Here is a 21,871-nt window from a genome sequence, read left to right as displayed (position 1 = left end):
AGGGCTTGTGGCTAAAACTGGGGCCTAAGCCCCAGAGGTATGCACTGGATATGCACCACTGTGGTTAGACCTAGGATCTCCTATGGGGCCGTAGTGTAGTGGAAGAAGGTAGAACAACAGGGTGCAGCTAAGGAGCTTTCTGGGGTACAGAGGCTCTTAGCCATAACAGATGGAATTAGCAGCACACCAACCACTGGGATGGAAGCCATGTTGGATGTGCCTCCACTACACCTTTGGGTCAAGATGACGGCAGCAGCTGGTGCATACAGACTCAAACCTGGTAAAAACTTGACCTCACTGGGATATCCAGAATCACACACTAAAATAGTGAGTAAGGTAAATATAGGAATGGCCGGGGAAATGCCGGCCGACTATATAACAACTCCCAACTGCTTCAACGCACTGGGGCCGGGGTGTACGGCATTCAGCCAAGACTGGAGTGCATCATCTCTCTAGGAAAACTGGCCTCGGTATTCCAAGCTGAAATTACTGCAATCAGGGCGTGTGTGGAGGAGCATATGTGTAGGTGCTATAAGGACCATAGCATCTACATCTATTCAGACAGCCAGGCAGCCCTGAAATAATTGGCAACTCCTGCAACAAGATCTAAGATTGTTACAGACTGTCACAGGGCTCTGGTGGAGCTAGGGGGAAGCAATAGGATACCTAGTGTGGGTCCCTGGCCACCCAGGGATCAGTGGCAAGGAACTAGCTGACAGATAGGCCAGGATGGGGGCAAAGACTCGATTCATTCAACCGGAAGCTGCCAGATAATCACCAAGGCTATGATCAGACTACAACTACGGAACTGGCTTAGAAGACAGCACATAGAATACTGGACCATGGTCTATAAACAAAAACATGGTAAGGTAATGATGCCAAAGCCGTGTTTTAAAAGAAGCTCTATAATCCTGGGCTTGAACAGGAAAGATACTGAATTCATGGTTGGACTGATGACTGACCACAGCAATTTCAAAACAGACCTACATACAATGGGTATAATGGAAGAAGACCCTAAATGTAGGATCTGTTATGAGAGTGAAGAAACTATCACACCAAGTCTTCACATTGGAGAGCAAGAGAGACAGAATTTTTGGGACAACTAGACCTGAAGAAACTGTGTCCAACATAGAACTGGTAAAGGGATTCAAATCCACATTGTGCAGTGATTAGTAAATTGTGAGACTCGAGCCACCATAACAGTCGGGCATGAATCATACGTCCCATCACCTTGCAAACACAGCTGGTGACAGAAATGGGGCAGTAGCTGGAAGGAAGATGTTTGTCCTCACCAGGCTTAGTGTCTTCAAGCCAGCATATGGGAAACATGTCCTCTGCCCAGATGCGGTTGTACGTATCAAGCAGAAACTGCTTGCCCGCAAGAGAAAGGAGCTGCAACATCTGAATGTGAATAGCTTCTGGCCCTGGGGCGGAGGATCGGGATGAAGTGAGAGAATGATCTAGCTTCCTCAAAGTAAAGGCGACATTATAGCATTCACGATTCTGAGAAGAGAAGGGTATCACCCGATCTGCCTCTACTCATTTCTGGTGGAGGAACGCAGCGTGACAGTGGGAGGAGCTTGAAATCTCTGCAAAATGGTGAGCCAAGGTGTTAGAGATAGCAATAGAATGCACAATGACACCGTCTGCTAATGTCAGGCCAGAAATTGGTGAATGGATCTTGGTCCCAGAGAGCCATCGAGGGTTGGCCCACGCGACAGAAGAGGGAGTGGAACTGTTAAAGAACTCGTGAATGAAATCCAGCTAGTGTTTTTGCTATCCCGAAGAACGTGACAACACTGTGCACGCACCTCTTTATAATGAATGCAGTTTGCCAAAATAGGATCATGGTTAAAAAGACAGAGAGCACATCTCCGCACGCGAATTGCGTCACAGCACGTCTCAGTCCACCAAAGGGACATGGCGTTGTAAAGAGGAAGTGTAAGGAATGGAACGTTCTGCAGCTGATGACAACAGGTGTGCGAGGAGTCTGAAAACAAAGGTGCTCCTGTGTTAAGGCAGAACACCTTAAGTTGATTAAGAAGGCCAGCCAAGAGGACATCTCTCCGACAGGTTCTGGGAGAACCCCAAAGGGTATAATGCGCATTAAAGTCACCAAGCAACAGAAAAGGGTGAGGCAGCTACCCAATAAGCTGGAGGAAGTCTGTCATGGTGACATCAAATGACGGAGGGACGTGAACAGTCAAGGAAGGATGTGAAAAGATCAAATGAAGAAGGAAAAGGCAAACTACAACAACTTGAAGGCAGAGAGATGGGTTGGCTATGAATATCATCCCATATGAGCAGCATGACTCCCCAATGAGATGGAATGCCAACCTCAGGGAGGAGGTCAAAATGGACCGAGAAGAAATGCGAAAGATCAATGCCATCGTGAGGAAGCAATTTTGTTTCCTGAAGGCAGAGAACAAGCAGATGGTGGATGCTGCCCGAGTCTAACACCAGCCATAAATCCTCTCTGCTGGATCTAAGGCTGTGAATGTTCCATTGGAGGAAACTCATGACCAGGAAAAAATGAAGGGGTGTCGCCTTGGTGGTTGCTGAGTGCCAGCCTGCGAAGACTCACCGCTACAGGGCATGGAGGCAGGATGATTCTGCTCCATGATGTCTATGGAAGTGTCAGCTTTCTTCTGCTGGCAGTCTGTGGAGTCTAGCACAGAAAAATGGTTAGTGGTATGCACCGGTGATATGTAGGTCGGCCAGGTGATGGTATCATGAGGCGACACAGTCGAAGAGGATCTTCCAGTCAGTGAAGGGAAAAACTGTTCTCTTTAGTTTGACTTCTTCAAGCCTTTCCGGTTAGCAGAGGAAGACTCAGGTGTTAGTTGGGTGGAGGAAACGTAGGAGGTCTTCACGGGAGTATTACTTCTGTGTTTTCCAGTGTGCCAGTTGTGTAGCTGGTGACTTCACCTCTGAGGCAAGAGGTTGATGGTTTGATGCATAGCTGGATGAGCAGATGGCAATGCTACCATAACACTGGGCGATTTCACAACCTCAGTGCTGAATCTGATGTTACATGTCTGCATGGCCATGTTCTACATGGAGTGAGATGTAGCAAGAACAATATTGTGAGTGCCTGACGGTAGAACGCAGGGTTTGCGACTAGCCGATAACTTGCGAGTGACCAGTTAAGGCACTTTTTCCTTTACCCAGATCTCCTGGACAGCCCGCTCATTGAGGTACATGGAACAATCTCAAGAGGCAGCGGCATGGTTGCCATTGCAGTTGATACAGTGGGGAGAAGCAGGCGGACAATCGTCCTTGTGCACATCCCTACCACAGGTTACACATTTTGCTGGATATCTAGAAGACATTCGAGTGTCGTTGAAATGATGACACTGGAAGAAGCGCATTGGGTTCGGAATGTATGGTCAGACTGTGATAACATCATACCCTGCTTTGATCTTGGATGAAAGCACCACTCAATCAAAGGTGAGAAAAAGAGAGCACATGGGCACTAAGGAGGCACCTACCTTTTTCATCACCCGATGGATGACACTCCGATCAGAGAGGTGCGTTGGGATTTTGGCTTCAGTCAGACCGTCGAGGAGCCTAGGGTAAATAGCACCACGGGAAGACTTCAGAGTTCTATGGGCTTTGACATGAATATGATAGTCATGGTGAAGGAAAGCAGTAAGCCGTTGTTGTGCTCGAGAATCAGAAGTAGTCTAAAAAAGTAAAGTGCCAGTGCGGAAATGAGAGCACGATTTCACAGGGCTTTTCTCACAGAGCCAGGAATTGCATCAACACCTTTCTGAATTAGAAACTGATTTACCATTGCAAAGGACTGACCGTCTTCAGTACATGAAACCACAAGGAACTGTGGTGCAGTTGGGAGGGTCTTTGAATCGGGAACTTCGTTCCATTTGTGTTTGGTAAACATGGGCTGCAAAGATGATGATTGCCTCATTGCGAGAAAATTGCCCATGATTGCCACCATCTCCGATGGTGCGCTCCTTCCAACTGGGGCCCCCCTTCACAAAGGGGTGCACCTGCCTTAGGTGATTGTTCACACCTCCTGAAGCCCTGACAGAAGGGCCAATCAGAAATTTGAGAAGGTAGCAGCTCAGGCAATCACCCCTCCCCGGGCCTGGGCTGTACTAGGGGGTACATGCAAACCCTACCTGTCGACCCAGGGCTGGGAATTACCTGTTACCCAGTCACTTGTATGTGTCAAGATGCATGGACCAGCCTTCAGGAGCACACAGGGAGGAAGAAGAAAAAGAGGAGTCTCGAATGGTGAAGCAGAGGAAGCACTCGAGTTACATTCCGCAAGTGAGGGGAAAAAAGAATAACAAGAGAATAGACATTCAGCACAGAAGGGAAAAGATATTGCAAGGACTGGGGTCCTGTAGTAGCCCAGTACGAACCACCAAAGAGCGGCGAGCCCCCTGTGGGGGCAGCCTCTGATGTGTGGTGCACACCTGACCTATTTAGGGGGACCCTACATTTCTCAACCCCATGGCGCTAGTCCAGGAAGTCGCAGACTAGCTTGTCACAGAACCTTCAAAGTCTCTGGTTCAGTCCTTCCACACAACTCAGAACCACAATTAATTCTGTGAACAATGCTGCAAATTGTGAGCTTTGTTGAAACCTTGTGAGCAAGGCTGATCATCTTAACCTCTGCCAGTCATTGGAATGACCCAACAATGACCTCGGAGCCCAGACATGCATAATTTGTTCCAACATGTGCCACAATCTGTAGTTGGTTGCACGCTATTTCCTCAATGGCTGCCAGAATAGCATCAACAACATGATGAATGAGGCCCCCAGGCATACACACTAAAAGCTCCTGGTGTCCTTTCCTGTCCCTTGCTGTTATTTCTCTAAAGGCTATAATCATTCGCCGCATGTTTGAATGCCTTCAATTAATAGACCCCATACCCTTTTGCATTTGCCTTTTCCTGACACCGGACAACACGTGTTTCCCCAAAACATGTGAAGTGAGTCCCACTGGGTCAGTTTCAATTTCAGTGAAAGACAGCACCTTATTGGTTAGGAGGATCAGTGCAACACGCTGACTCTTCCCTGGTCTCCATCCACCCTGTACAGGATGCTTCGATCTACCATTGATACGCCACTCACAGTCAAGTGGACGGGTAATGACAGGTATTGTACTTTCTGCAGAGGAGACCGGTTCCACAGGAGAGAGTAGTACCTGAGTTACCTCTGGTACATGTATCACAGGTACACGACTTTCCGGAGCTCTCCCAACACACTGATTCACAGGCGTTGCCAACTGACAGTAGCCAGGGTGATTTCCAGCTGCTTATGAATGTCAACCAACTCATTCTGTGTTTGAGAACAGCATTCGCAGTGGGTCTGCAACTTTGCTGGTGCAACGTATTATATGGCAGTGAACAAATAACCTTAACTTAAGCTGACTGATTATCTTTTAACCTGTTGAGATAAAAAGTTGCTAATTCCCTATAAGAATTGAAGCAGATAAACAAAATGAAGTTCCTATTAAGGCAACACAAAAACCTGTGGTACAAATTCCTAGTATCTTAAAACATTTTGATGTTAATTAGTTGTTAGCAAACTCAAAAGTAGAGTTAATTTATGATTCCCTCTTCAAGGGAAAAACTAGATGTAACACAACATGTTAGCTAGAAAATCTGTACAGTATCCAAATCACAAATGCTGATTTTCTACAAACTGCTTGTATTATGCAAAGGACAATGGCAGCTTCTGAAAATTCTCAAAAACACACATTTATTTGCTCTGGTATACAATGAAAGTCAGAGGTGATGCATTCTTTGGCTGAACTGTCGCATTGCTTCTGCATAATTTTTCATTGATTGTATCAATACCCATTTGTATTGTGATATATTGTGAAATTCCGAACATTCGCGAGTGCCATGGTAAATTAGACTGTCTTTTGAAATTTTAGAGAATGACAGGGCTATCCTCATTCAGAACAATCATTCTCTGATTTGCTATGAAATAAATTACTTATCCAAAACATTCATAGCGGTAACTTATGAAAACAGTGTGATTGTACAATGAAATTAGAGAATGATTGTTCTGAATGAGGATAGCCCTGTCATTCTCTAAAATTTCAAAAGACAGTCTAATTTACCATGGCACTCGCGAATGTTCGGAATTTCACAATATATCACAATACAAATGGGTATTGATACAATCAATGTAAAATTATGCAGAAGCAATGCGACACTCTACTCTGACAATGCGACTCTCTACTCTGGCCATCAATAGTTATTTTGCTGCCCAAATAACAAAACTCATCTACTTTTAAGCATCTTGTTTTCGAATCTAATTCCCTCAGCGTCACCTAATTCCATTATCCATGTTTTGCTTTTGTTGTTGGTCCTCTTACATCCTCCTTTCAAGACACTGTCCATTCAATTCCACAGCTCTTCTAAGTCCTTTGCTGTCTCTGACAGAATTACAATGTTATCAGAAAACTTTGAAGTTTTTCTTTCTTCTCCCTGAACTTTAATGTATACCAAGTATGATAGTTTTCTTACTTTTGTATCACCTATGTTTCACAATATCAGCATTGCAAATAAAGATTCATTTAGGTATCTTAGCAGTTCTATGGCATGCTTCTCCTAATTGAATGTTAACCCAATAACTTAACACAGTCACCCTCCGCTAACTGCTTGTCATCAAATTTTACACGAATGCATGGGCCAAGTGTGGAGAGGGGAATCTCTGTTGCATTTTCTGAACTGCATATGGTTTGTCTTTTTGAAGCTTAGTGACCAAGAAATATCTGTGAACCATTTAATAATGACTACAAAAATTTCATTAACAAATATTCTCCAAACTATGCTTGATGCACTATTTACTGCAATGTTTGTACCATCTGCAAACAAAATAAACTTGGGATTTGGTAATATTATTGATGAAAGATCGTTACCACACACAAAAATTAAAAGCTCTGCGATAGAATCTTCAAGAGCGCCACATGTAAACAGGTCCCAGTTGGATAATGGCTGGTGGTTCAATACAGACTTTTTCCCATTGAGACTGTTTCCTGTCAGAGATACCGGTACAATTTGAAACATTTTGCAGTATTTCCTGCTACTCCATAGTATGCTAGTTCACTTCAAGGGATATGATTTACACATTGAAATGCCTGTGACAAATCACAGAATATACCAGTAGCCCATAATTTGTCTAATAATGAAGTACATTCTTGTTGCATACAAAGAAAATGTAAAGAATAAAACAGAGCTTGTAAATATCCTTCTCACTACTGGAACCTTTAAGAAATTCAAACTGTAACTTTGACAATATATCATTTGTAGCCACATGCTTAAAAATTTGCTTTTATAACACATGGTTAGTGTGATATTGGACCCTCCCCTCTCCCATCCCCCACCCTCCAAATCTTGGTTGTGGCGACAGGCTGAGCTACAGCATAGCCTAAGGTCTACATCAGATGGAAAGTTGACAACTTTGTTGAATGTGAATGTTATATAAAGGCAACAGTAAAAGAGTGACCAGTAACATAGCCCAATGTTTACATTCACGCCATAATTAAATGCATTTTACCATATTTAATACATTTTTCATCACAAAAACTAAAATTATTAGGTAAATGCACAATGCGATAGAATGGCTTACTTTTATTACTTTCAGTCCCTTGGAGTTTATGGAACAGTTTTCGGTTTAAAATTAACAGACAAATGGAATTTTTACGTGACAGACAAGGGCTGTCTGAATCATGTCACATAGCTCTATAGAGGTTAACTGAAAGCCCCTATTTAAGAAGTTGTGTGTGCTTGCAGTACCCCCCCCCCCCCCCCATACATATAAAAATGTGTGTTGATTACAAGAGCTGAACTTTAAGACATGCAAACTATAGTGACTGCAACAGTGATAATTCAACTCATAGTCAGACACATGTGAACCACTTTGGTGTTACTCTTTATAATATAATTCCAACATACATAAATAGGTCTAGTAAAGAAACAGATTTTAGTGCAGAGTTAAAACATTTCTTGTTGAGGAGATTACTTACAGCACAAGTGAATATGTTATGCTTGCATAAATACTAGATCCTCATTTACTGTTGAGTATTTTTTCATCTGTTATCAAATGCACCACCTATTCTCTGTGTCTCTTTGCACAAAAATGTTTCTACTATTGGTTTTTGGTTTTCTCTGGTGAATCAGATGGAAGAAAAGTTATGATGGATATAGTGTTGGCAGCTGTTCATATGCCTAAGTATATTTTTCATCTTATACACGATATTCTGCAGACTAGGTACCTGTGATTTACTTTCTAAAACAAAAAAAAGATAGTTAAGGCAGTGTTAATGCACTGGACTGGAATTTAGGAGGAGCAGTGTTTGTAGCCCACCCAGCATCCTGGGTTTTCCCAAGCTGCGAAGGTGAATGTTAGAATGTTTCTTCTGATTTATGGCCATGGCCAACTTCCTGCCCTCCCCTTGCCACCTAATCCTATGCTACTTTATATACTATTATTCATATTACACATTCTTGCCTCCAGGACAGTGACTAACTTTAATGTTACATGATTATTCATTTGTTTCCTCCTCCTTTTCTTCCCAAAACCTCTTCATTCTTTCGTTGTGTTATTTTTTTCCTTTGTTCTGTCCACATTTTGCCTTTTTATTCCTTTCTTTTACTTTAAATTTTGTGTTCATAATTTCTCTCTTTCATTTATTATTTCAATACAGATTCCTTATTTCTTTAGGTCTTTATTTCTTGACTGCATTTTTTTTTTAAATTGAACTGTTTATTACACAAAAAATCCTCTTTATGAGTCTGTTGTTGTTAATTCCATATATGTGTCCATGGAATATTAGCTGGCATTTTCTGTTCATGTCTGTGTTTTCATATAATTCCTTGGTTGGTCTCTTAATACATATACCATCTCTGTGAACCGCTCTAAAACTTTTCTGATGATTTTATCTTCTATTTTTTTCTGTCTTGGGATGCCTGATGTTCCAGTTGTGGTCATTTCTGAAGCACGAAGTGCTTCTGGTTTTCTCTGTTCTGTTGGATGCCTTGTCTGATCCTCCTTTTTGTATATACTCCCCAAAATATTTGAATTTTTCCACTCTGTTAATCTTTCAGTATTTTGTGTACATGGCTTGGTGGTGGTCATTCTTTCTGTCCATGTATTATGGCTTATGATATGATATTTGTAGACCTGTTTTCACAGAGATTTCATGCAAATATTCCTGTGCTGCTTGTCTTTTGTTGCTGGGTACTGCCAGGTCACTTGCAAATTCCTGGCATTTTATGATCATCTTGTTTACACACATTCTTCCTCACTGTATTCCTTTCACTTTTGCATCCTATTGTTTGATGATTTTGTCCAAGACAATGTTGAATAAAAATGATGAGAGACTATCACCTTGTCTGTCCCCAGGGGTCTCTCGAATGGGTCTGAGATTTCTCCCATAAATTTTATTTTTGGCTTAGTGTCCCTACGTGTCTGTTGAATGAGTGTCCCAGTTTTTCTCTCTATTCTATATTCTTCTAATGTATCAAAGAGAATCTGCCTGTCTATGGAGTCCTAGGACTTCTTAAAAATCCATACATGTGACTACAGCATTGTTTGTCCGTTTGACCTTCAGGAGCAATTGTTCAATACAGAACCTCCCTTTTCTGAAGTCTACTTGGCATTCCCTTATCTTTGTATCAGCTTGTGGTTCGAGTCTGTTGAGTAACACCTTGGAGAGAATTTTGTAGGTGACCAGAAATAATGAGATACCTCTTTAGTTATTAGGGTCTGTCTTATCGCCCTTTTTGTGGAGTGGGTGAATCAATGCACATCTAAAAAATAAAATTAAACATATATTAGAGAATGAACAAGTCTCCAATGAGTATTTTGGTGCATATTATGCACATATACTGAAGATACACGATGCAAAATGCAAGGATGATCTGCTATGTGACTTTAACCAAGGACTTCATCTAAAATTTTTGTGAAATCCTCTTTCTTATATGGATGTTTAACTTCAGCATGTTTCAGCCAGTGGGGAAATGTTCCAGCAACAAATGTCTGGTTACACAGATAAACACTAAATTCAAATGAACACATTTTAATTAACTTTTCTGATATTTTATCACAACCACTAGAATTCTGATTTTAAAGTTTTTATAGTACACAGTACTTCTCCTGGTATGGAGAGGTTCATATTCAAATTAATGAAGTTATTTGCAATTGTTCGTCTAATATTCCATGTCAGTATCTACTAACTGTAATAACTGTAACAGTGATTAACAGCTTGTTCAAAAGTTTTGGATCACTGCACACATCTACTAGCAATGTCTCACTCCTAATGCCATCTGCTTACTATCTGTGGTTCTACCAGTCTCCTGCTTCACTACATTACATACTATATTTGTTACCTTATGTAACCATCTTTTTCTCACAATTCAGTTGCTTAGAAGGCTGAATCTTAATATTTTACATAATGTCTTGTAATGAGCTAGTGCAACAACACCTTAGAGAAGGTTGGTGATAAAGTGCAGAGAATTGCATGTCACTCTACTTTCATAGATGCTTGGAGTTTTAACTCATACATATCAAATTCTAAACACAGTGCAGGTATTCGACATGGAAAAATTGAATGAAGTTATAAAAAAAAAAATTCTGGGCAGTTTTCTGGACACCCCTCACTGGTAAGAAAGTTAAGGTATCTTACCTTCTCTGATGCACCAGATGTACTGGCATCATCTTTCTCAGGTATGAAATTTTCGTCAGTTGGAGGATGAGTTGATGACTTTGACCCACTAATTGCTTTGAGACTGGCTTCCAGGGCCTCCTTTTCTTTTGACAGCCCCTTATATGCAATAACAAGGTCTGCAAAAGAAATAGTGTTACAAAGTGTTTTATTTATGCACTGCTTAGTCTGAGGTTTTCCCGTTATAAAATATCAGAATATTGTCTCAAGCATAATTTCATCTCTCCTGTAGGCCTTCGTGTCACATACCTCTTAATTTAGTCTCATATCTTGCTATCTGTTGCTTTTGTTTCTCCACAATGCTCACTAAATCTTTTTTTCCCATGCGATCCATGGTGTTATTGTGCTCCTGGCCGTTGTATTATGCTGTACTATAGTTGACACACGGCAGCGAAAGTGACAAATGAGCCATTTTGACATGTGGCAATGTCATCGAATTGCTAGCAGTACAAATAACTACTATAATTGCTATGACAAAGTTCTAAGACTTTTCCGCTCCTGGAATATATTGATACAAATTGTACTAATTCAAAGAAGGTAACATTGGATGACATATTACAGTCCTCACACAACTGTATTCCACATTGTAAACACAACAAACAATATTCTGAAAGAACGCCCACCTCAGAGAGTTTTAAAATTGCAAAGACGTTAAGCAGTGAGTGAAAGTTATTTCACACAATTCTAAATTAATATTGCTGCTAATTCTAGACCGTTATTTTTAGTAGGTCTATGGTCTAGACGCACAGTGGTTAACTACATTATTTTCTTGTCCAAGACACTGCATTCTGGGACACGTTTATAGTATATATGGTCTACCGTTTAACCACAGTTAGACTGTGGTTTAACAGGGACAGCACGAAACACTTCCCCACAACTCCGAGTGTTTCTACTGCGAGTACAAAGCATTTAACATTCACGGCACTCGGCAGACATCAGAGGCAGTAATTGGCGGGTAAAATAAACACTGAACAAAGTGGTTCTAGCTTACTACTAAACAATATTCTCATTGAAAGTGTGTACATGTCAGACTCTTCAGAGGCAGATATTGGCGGGCTGTATAACGTCGAACAAATCGATTAATAGCCGACTACTAAAAATTTTTCTCACTGAAAGAATATAAATATCTCGAAAATAAATAATCTACATCACGAGTGAAAAATCATCAGTGAACAAATAAAATTACACAAAGTTACTCGAATTTATAGGATTTCATTCATTACAGACTAATAACGGCACAGGTTGGTCACGTAATTATTCATTTTTTCCAATCATTTCAATAGTGGCAGGGTATATATCCATCAGACATAATGTCACTAAAACTCATGAAAGGAAACACATTTACATTCTACGGGTGACTTTGCTCAATGTATCAGAAACAACAAATAAACAATATTGAAAAAAATTTGAATATGTGAAACCTTAATTTGTGACATATCACGATACTCTGTTTCTTTTGCACTGTGAACTTGTAGCAATTAAGTTATAATTCTTGTCTGTTTTATACTTTATCTTAGCATTGTATAGATCTCCAAATGGAAATTTTGAATTATTTCTTAATTCCCTTGATACAGTATTATGTAAATTAATAAGAAGCAAGAACATATAAATGTTATATTATTAGGGGATATTAATGTCAACGCGTTACAAGATTCCCAAGAAAGCAAACGCTTCAAAGACTGTATCCATTCTGTTGGGAGACATATCCTCTAGAAAACTCCAACTAGTAAAGCTCTATAGACCATGCATTCTGTTGGGAGACATATCCTCTAGAAAACTCCAACTAGTAAAGCTCTATAGACCATGTTATTACTAACTGTGAAAATATTGCCACAGGTGCTGTTGTAAATGGTCACATCTCTGACCATCTAGGCCAACTATTAGTGCTAAAGGGTGATCCTTGTAGAAAACCAAAGAAAATTTATGAATATAAAATAAATCTATTCTAGATAAATTATTTTTTCATCTAAACAATACTATTCCTATCAGAAAGATAAATATTAATAAGAATAAGGCAAGACAGCAAAGACGCATGGAATTTGATAATTCTTCCAAAGAACTGAAAGAAAAAAATGGAAGAAATGTATTTTATACAAAGAGAGACCAAAAACAATGAGCTTAGGTATAAATATGAACAATATAAATACCAGTTTCGCAAGCAAGTCAAAAGATTGAAGGCTGAAAAATACAAAACTCAAATCGTATCTCCAAGACCTGCTGGTCAATAGTAAATGAAATAAGAGACAATAAAACAAAACAATGAGGTAACATCAACATACAGATATCTAATAACAATATTGATGTCACCAATCCACAGGTGATCAGTAACATTTTAATGACTATTTCATAGATATCTTAGAATCTGACTTTTGTACCACAGATAAAGTACCTGTCGGAAGTCTTCAGGGTGTATACGACCCAGGAGAACCGGGAGATCCGGGAAAAACCCGGGAATTTTTTCATCCGGGAGAAAACCGGGAAAAACCCGGGAATTTTTTAGAATTCCGGGAATGTTTCATTGTTTTAGTTTTCAGTTAAATTTTTGAGACTGACTGGTAAGAACCATTACTCCAACAAAGGATATTACTGTATACCCGTCTGCAGGATAATACTGCAGCAACAAAACGTTAACAAGAGGAAGAAAAAAACAAAAATAAAACTTAAGTCGCAAAGGAAATCCGCCATATACAACATCAAAACAAGGTGCTCATACAAGCGTTTGCCAACAGTAAAGTGTGTCAAAGGCTTTAGAAAGACTATGCAATGATTCATAACGACAAATTGCCTCCGATGAGCGTGACGTGACAGCTGTTGACATTAGATTCGTTTGAGCAGTTGCGGGCGGGCTCTCGTTCGTGCGCGGTTGAGTCGCGTATGGGTGAGAACCTTCTCCCGCTTCGCTACGGATGTGTGGCTGGGCGCCACTATCTAGTATTGCCCCGGTTCGGAAATATCGTACACCTGGGGCTAATGCACAGAGCAGTCTGAATTGTAGTGGGGAGGTGGGTCGCCTCCACGTGAACTGTGTTTACGTTTAGTGATTTTGCTGTTTCCTCTTCGTTTATTACTCTCACATCAAATGATAACAAAACGGATTTCTGTGGCCGGAAGCTATCAGATGAATTAAAATACGTTTGCATAATAACGGAAGACTAACAAAATATGTTATTATTTTCATGTTTTATTTCCACCTTGCTGACAGTCAAGCATTAATCACCTTGCAGAACAATGAAGTTATTTTTGTCGCTTTGCTGAAGAGATTTGGCTTTTATTAATCTTTTGCGCTGAGGCAGTCAATTTATTTCAAACTAAGTGTTTAATTTCACACTGTTGGATAGTTTCAACTGTTTGCTGCATTTCAAGTGCACGTTTTCCATCTTCTAGCTCGCATGGTATTATACCATAATAAAGAACCAAACATGAGAAAATACAGTACTGGTACTCAAGAAAATTTACATCCGAATCTGGACATACGAATGTGTGCTTTAAGCCCAATTATGCATTTTAGTATGGTCCAAGAAATTGCGATGAACTTGAAGGGTCCTCTGATGTCTTGTTGCCACCCCGGCCGTGCGGTTCTAGGCGCTAGTCTGGAACCACGTGACAGCTACGGTCGCAGGTTCGAATCCTGCCTTGGGCATGGATGTGTGTGATGTCCTTAGGTTAGTTAGGTTTAAGTAGTTCTAAGTTGTAGGGGACTGATGACCTCATAAGTTAAGTTCCATAGTGCTCAGAGCCATTTGAACTACTTTTGATGTCTTGTTTCTTTTGTGACATAGTACAAGATCTTCCTGTGTCATCGTAGCTGCGCAAGAGCGGTGGCACCTGTTATCTGGCGCTCTCTGGTAACTGCTGAAACGAATCACTTTCTAACAGGTCATGGTAAAACATTGCGCGTGGTGGTTTGGAACGCGTTACTTTCAAGGTAAATTTCCTTTTACACAAGATGAACTATATGCGAGAATGTAGGATGAATTTCTTAAATCACAGGGCGTTTGACTCTCAATTAAAAATCAACTCTTTGAGGACGACCATCTAGAAGAATTTCGAGCCCAGAACAACAGACATTTACGTCGTTATTAAAAATTTTACTGGCACTTTTGTGTGATGTATCTTAAAGTGTAACACGTGCAAAAAAGATCAACCTTATATGTGGAAACTTAGCTTCTCTTGCAGCTTATTAATCTTCCAGACTATGATGTATGTGAAACCTCTGTTTTTCTTGTAGAAACACTATGTATATTAATTTAAACCATCAACTTTTCTTCTTTGTGTGTTCGCGCTACTAAGAGTGATCTTGTATTGGTTAACTACATCACGTGTCCTATGTGTCATCAGCTGGCGAGATCACATGACATGAACTATGACTGGCTTACAAAAGCGCGTAGCAATCTCGATTTCAATGCCTTGGAAAGTAACATGCGGTGTTTGGTGGAATTCGAATTTATATCTTCGTAACACAAAAATGTGTAGTGTACATGTTGCTGCTGCACATCACAGATCTTTCCAAAATGTGTTTTCCCCCCCTGGGTTTCGTTTTCTATAGTGCCGGGAAATTCTACGTTAGCGTATAAAACCACAAACATTCAAAAGACTGATAAGTTTTACAGTGGCGAGGAAAAGTATACTCTCACATAACAAGGGGAAAAATATATTTTCACCCGGGAGAAAGCGTATTTTCAACCGAGAAATCCGGGAAAAATCCGGGAATTTTTTTTCCTTGTCCATGTATACACCCTGGTCCTGCTGAGGACAATGCTGAACCTAATCAACTGCATGAACTTGAAATCGAGGATATTTTGCAGCTTATCAGAGAATTTAAAAACAAAAATATGCTGGCTGGGATGAAATTTCTCCATTTTTACTTAAACAGTGCAGAAATAATCTACCATATCCTTTGGTGTATCTAATAAATAGTGCCTTAAAAGAAGGAGTGTTCCCTGACATACTAAAATTAGCGATTGTTAAATCTCTTTACAAAAAAGGTGATAAACAACTTGCTTTAACTTCCGTTTTTAGCAAGTTAATTGAAAAAATAATTCTGGAATATATGTTACAGCAGTATAATAAGCACAACATCCTGGGAGATTTTCAGCAAGGCTTCAGAAGTGGTCGTAGCACCATGACTGCAACACTTCAATTTATGCAGAAAGCTCTTCACAAAATTGATGAAGGCATGCAAGTAGCTGGAGTTTTCCTAGCCTTATCAAAGGCTTTTAATAGGGTTGATCATAAGTACTTCTGTCAAAACTGGCCAGAGATGGCATAAGTGGACAACTATTACACCTCATCACATCATATTTAAAAAAACAGAGGACAGTGTACCTCAATCTTACACAATAATGGAGAAACATTAAAAAGTTATACATCAAGGGCCAGGAATATTAAATTTGGTGTGCCTCAGGGATCGATAATTGATCCCTTCCTTTTTTTATATGTTACGTTAATGACTTCCCAAAGATAGTAAAAAATGATACCTTCATTACAATGTATGCAGATGACATTTCAGGCCTTTGATGGGGAAATGATATTCTTAATCTCGGCATAGAGGTAAAAATATTTATAGGTATTGCAAAGAGAAAGTTTGAAAATGACAATCTAAAAGTCAACTTAGAAAAAAAAACAAATATAATCCCCTTCAATGTTGGTGTTCTGCAAACTTGTATTGATTCTCAAGATAGTAATATTTTTGGGAAAATCTGCAGTGAGTGTAAATTCCTAGGTATATGCATAGATAGCAAACTACTATGGACACAACAAATTGACAATGTATGTGCAAGGCTATCATCCAGCCTATATGTTTTAAGAAGAATAGCTCCATACGTCAATACCCAAACAATGAGGATGATGTATTTTGGTTTGATACATCCATTTCTAGCATATGGTCTTTCATTGTGGGGCAGGGCTTCTACATCTATCTACATCTACATCCATACTCCGGAGGGTATCTTGAGAACCTCTATCGGTTATCCCTTCTATTCCAGTCTCGTATTGTTCGTGGAAAGAAGGATTGTCAGTATGCTTCTGTGTGGGCTCTAATCTCTCTGATTTTATCCCCATGGTCTCTTTGTGAGATATACATAGGAGGGAGCAATATACTGCTTGACTCTTCGGTGAAGGTATGTTCTCGAAACTTCAACAAAAGCCCGTACCGAGCTACTGAGCATCTCTCCTGCAGAGTCTTCCACTGGAGTTTATCTATCATCTCTGTAACACTTTCGCGATTACTAAATGATCCTGTAACGAAGCGCGCTGCTCTCCGTTGGATCTTCTCTATCTCTTCTATCAACCCTATCTGTTATGGATCTCACACTGCTGAGCAGTATTCAAGCAGTGGGCAAACAAGTGTACTGTAACCTACTTCCTTTGTTTTCGGATTGCATTTCCTTAGGATTCTTCCAACGAATCTCAGTCTGGCATCTGCTTTACCAACGATCAACTTTATATGATCATTCCATTTTAAATCACTCCTAATGCGTACTCCCAGATAATTTATGGAAGTAACTGCTTCCAGTTGCTGACCTGCTATATTGTAGCTAAATGATAAGGGATCTATCTTTCTATGTATTCACAGCACATTACACTTGTCTACATTGAGATTCAATTGCCATTCCCTGCACCATGCATCAATTCGCTGCAGATCCTCCTGCATTTCAGTACAATTTTCCAATGTTACAACCTCTCGATGTACCACAGCATCATCTGCAAAAAGCCTCAGTGAACTTCCGATGTCAACCACAAGGTCATTTATGTATATTGTGAATGGCAATGGTCCTACGACAATCCCCTGCGGCACACCTGAAATCACTCTTACTTTGGAAGACTTTTCTCCGTTGAGAATGACATGCTGCGTTCTGTTATCTAGGAACTCTTCAATCCAATAACACAATTGGTCTGATAGTCCATATGCTCTTACTTTGTTCATTAAACTACTGTGGGGAACTGTATCAAACGCCTTTCGGAGGTCAAGAAACACGGCATCTACCTGTGACCCCATGTCTATGACCCTCTGAGTCTCGTGGACGAAAGTGCGAGCTGGGTTTCACACGACCGTCTTTTTCGAAACTCATGCTGATTCCTACAGAGTAGATTTCTAGTTTCCAGAAAAGTCATTATACTCGAACACAATACGTGTTCCAAAATTCTACAACTGATCGACCTTAGAGATATAGGTCTATAGTTCTGCACATCTGTTTGACATCCCTTCTTGAAAACGAGGATGACCTGTGCCCTTTCCTAATCCTTTGGAACGCTACGCTCTTCTAGAGACCTACGGTACACCACTGCAAGAAGGGCGGCAAGTTCCTTCGCGTACTCTGTGTAAAATCGAACTGGTATCCCATCAGGTCCAGCGGCCTTTCCTCTTTTGAGCGATTTTAATTGTTTCTCTATCCCTCTGTCGTCTATTTCGATATCTACCATTTTGTGTTCTGTGCGATAATCTAGAGAAGGAACTACAGTGCATTCTTCCCCTGTGAAACAGCTATGGAAAAAGACATTTAGTATTTCGGCCTTTAGTCTGTCATGCTCTGTTTCAGTACCATTTTGGTCACAGAGTGTCTGGACATTTTGTTTTGATCCACCTACCGCTTTGACATAAGACCAAAATTTCTTAGGATTTTCTGCCAAGTCAGTACATAGAACTTTACTTTCGAATTCATTGAACGCCTCTCGCATAGCCCTCCTCACACTACATTTCGCTCCGCGTAATTTTTGTTTGTCTGCAAGGCTTTGGCTATGTTTATGTTTGCTGTGAAGTTCCCTTTGCTTCTGCAGCAGTTTTCTAACTCGGTTGTTGTACCACGGTGGCTCTTTTCCATCTCTTACGATCTTGCTTGGCACATACTCATCTAACGCATATTGTACGATGGTTTTGAACTTTGTCCACTGATCCTCAACACTGTCTGTACCTGAGACAAAACTTTTGTGTTGAGCCGTCAGGTACTCACTCTGTAATCTGCTTTTTGTCACTTTTGCTAAACAGAAAAATCTTCCTACGTTTTTTAATATTTCTATTTACGGCTGAAACATCGATGCAGTAACTGCTTTATGATCGCTGAGTCCCTGTTCTGCGTTAACTGTTTCAAATAGTTCAGGTCTGTTTGTCACCAGAAGGTCTAATATGTTATCGCCACGAGTCGGTTCTCTGTTTAACTGCTCAAGGTAGTTTTCAAATAAAGCACTTAAAAAAATTTCACTGGATTCTTTGTCCCTGCCACCCGTTATGAACATTTGAGTCTCCCAGTCTATATTCGGCAAATTAAAATCTCCACCCAGAACTATAACATGGTGGGGAAATCTACTCAAAATGTTTTCCAAATTATCCTTCAGGTGCTCAGCCACAACAGCTGCTGAGCCAGGGGGCCTATAGAGACATCCAGTTACCACGTCTGAGCTTGCTTTAACCGTGACCTTCACCCAAATTATTTCACATTTCGGATCTCCGTCAATTTCCTTCGATACTATTGCACTTCTTATTGCTAAACATGCCTCCCCCTTCACTGTCCAGCCTGTCTCTGTGGTACACATTCCAATCTGAGTTCCAAAACTCATGTAGACTGAGTTAGTAAACTCCAGAAAAGAGCCTTGAGAATATTAGGCAAAAAAGATGCTCAAACATCATGTAAGATTGTTTATAGATTTTAAAATTCTATCTATTCTATGTATATGTTTGAAACAGTAGTATTAACTGTAGAAGATAAGAAATATACATGTCGTAATGCAGGAATACATGTTCACAATACTAGACAAGTACAAAATTTCCATATGATAAACAGAAGACTGAAAAAACAGCAAACAGTCCATATATTAATGGAGCAAAATACTTCAATGTATTGCCAAATGAATTGAAAGTAATAACTGGAGAGACATTTAAAAAACATCATTTCACGCAAATAAATTACAAATTTTATGTTTCACTGTGCTCAACTGAGTGTAGAGGAGAACAAGCCATTTAAATAACAATAAAACACATTCTTAATGTTTTGCAACAAGAAAGTGCTTCTCTTTTGGCCTTATATTATGCCAAACACCGTCAGCGAATTCAGTTAATGAAGATTTTGCGAATGTGCACTGTTCTACTGTGTGAATTTTCCAATTCACAAATTTTGAGAATAATGATGTCTGTCAAATGCAGAAACTCACAATTTTTCCAATGATTGCAATAATACCATACTTAATGTGGATTATGCTAATTAAAGAAAACATAGGTTTATGTTCTGTGTACACTATTACGCAATGTATGAGAGAAGACATCCAACAAATAACATTTACTTTTAAAATCTGAAAAATAGACACACAAAGTTCAAGCAATCAGTTCAGAAAGGTATTCTAACTGTGGTAAGGATAGATCAGAATGAGAAGAATTAAAGAGAACAGAGTGTAGATACCCCACTGATACATTCAAATCTTTCGCAAGAGAAGAAAAACAGACGACAGGTGGCGAGGAAGAAATTGAAGACTCCAGGCAACAAAGAATGTTACCTAATTGGTTGGCAGACAACACCTCAATAAGTACATCCTACTGACTGTCACATTAGTGTACCACTATCTAACCCCTATACTACCCACAGTGTTGCTCCCATCAACCCTTTGTAGCATCCAGGCACTGCCTAGCTAACATTTTCAACTTGCCACATCCTCAAAACTCTCTAACAATACTCCACTCCCTACTAATACTCAGGAGCCAAAACAATTCCAGAACACCGTTGTTAGCCTTTCCACCAAAATCTTCAGCCCTGTGGTAGTTTCAGTGCTGTCCAAACTCCTCATCTTCAGCTCTACATCCAAATTTAACTATGTCGGACTTCTCAGAGAACTATCTCCTTCTCCCATTTCCTGCAATGAAAACACTTCTTTGCTGCTAATGACTCTAACCAAAGCCAACCTTATCCCAACACTGGAATGTGCCTCTTCCAGTTCATGTCACCATCCAACTGTGATCCTGCCCCCTGCCACCTGGTCATCTTCCAGGAAATCTTTACCTCCAACTTGATCTCATCATTCTTCCCCATGTCCCTTCTTAAAAACATGAAACTTTCAGTAGAAGAAAGGACAGCTATACACAGCCTCAAAACAAATCCTGACCAAATCATCCTTCCTGCCAACAAAGGTTCCATCACTGTCATTGTGAATTGCAGTGACTACCTGGCAGAAGGCCTCTGCCAATTGTCTGACTCCCCCACCCATAAACTCTGCCGGAGTTGTCCCATCCCAGCAGTCCAACAAACTTCCAATCCTTGCTTAAAGCCTTAAGTACTTTCCAGAACCTCTCTCCTGAATCCATTTCCATCCTCGCCCTTATGATGCCCCCCACATACACCTACATGTTCCCCAAAATCCATAAACTCAACAGTCCTGTATGCCACTATATAGCGCACTCCCACTGAAAGAATTTGAGCCATCACTGACAAACACCTCCAACCTATTGCCTGAAAATTGCTCCCATGTCAAAGATTACAACCACTTCCTTCACTGATTCTCCACCATCCCCACCTCATTACTTCCTGGATCCCTACTCATCACTATTGACACCACTTCCATACACATCAACATCCCTCATGCCCAAGGTCTTGCCACTATTCAACAATGCCTCTCCCAATGTCTGTCAGACTGCAACTCAACTAAATCATTTCTCATACATCTTACTATATCCTAACTCACATCTACTTCTCCTTTAAAGTGAAGATGTACAAACAAATCCGCAACACATCCATGGGTGTCTGCATGGTGCCCTCCTGTGCCAACCTGTTTATGGGCCATCTAGAAGAAACCTTCCCAGCCTCCAAAACCCCTGGTCTGGTTCAGGTTCATTGATAATATCATCATGATCTGGACTCAGGGCCAAGACATACTATCCTCATTCCTTCACAATCACAACACTTCTTCCATCTGCATCCTGGATGCTGACCTCCCCCTCTCTAATGACTCCATCCACACTTATGTCCACATTAAAACCACCAACAGTACCTTCTTTTCAACACCTGACATCCTGTCCACACCAAAAAATCTCTCCTATATAGTCTGGCCACCCAGGGACAGCATATATGCAGTGACAAGGACTCCCTTGCCCAGTATGCTGAAGGTCTCACAGAGGCCTTCACAGACAGGCACTATCCCCCAAAACTAGTCTATAAACAGGTTTCCCTGCCGTGTTCCCAC

The 21,871-nt window shown here is 40.4% G+C and overlaps 1 protein-coding gene across 2 annotated transcripts in view; it reads right to left on the bottom strand.

Annotated features, from left to right (window-relative positions):
• Positions 1 to 11,463, bottom strand: part of LOC126198752 (GRIP and coiled-coil domain-containing protein 1) — a 139,761-nt gene extending 128,298 nt beyond the window's left edge. Inside the window, exons 1-3 of one of the 2 annotated variants that reach the window (XM_049935307.1) lie at positions 11,335 to 11,463; positions 10,961 to 11,209; positions 10,673 to 10,830 (exon numbers count right to left, since the gene is read on the bottom strand). In XM_049935307.1, coding sequence (XP_049791264.1) covers positions 10,673 to 10,830; positions 10,961 to 11,045 — 243 coding nt within the window. In that variant the 5' untranslated portion in view covers positions 11,046 to 11,209; positions 11,335 to 11,463. The other variant, XM_049935306.1, reaches the window with a different exon arrangement.
• Between the last annotated feature and the right edge of the window lie 10,408 nt (positions 11,464 to 21,871).

This window comes from Schistocerca nitens, chromosome 8 (assembly GCF_023898315.1).
Source record: "Schistocerca nitens isolate TAMUIC-IGC-003100 chromosome 8, iqSchNite1.1, whole genome shotgun sequence".
Classification (NCBI taxonomy): Eukaryota; Metazoa; Arthropoda; class Insecta; order Orthoptera; family Acrididae; genus Schistocerca; species Schistocerca nitens.
The sequence above is the reverse complement of the archived record's forward strand: the minus strand, read 5'-3'. Positions and strand labels throughout refer to the sequence as shown.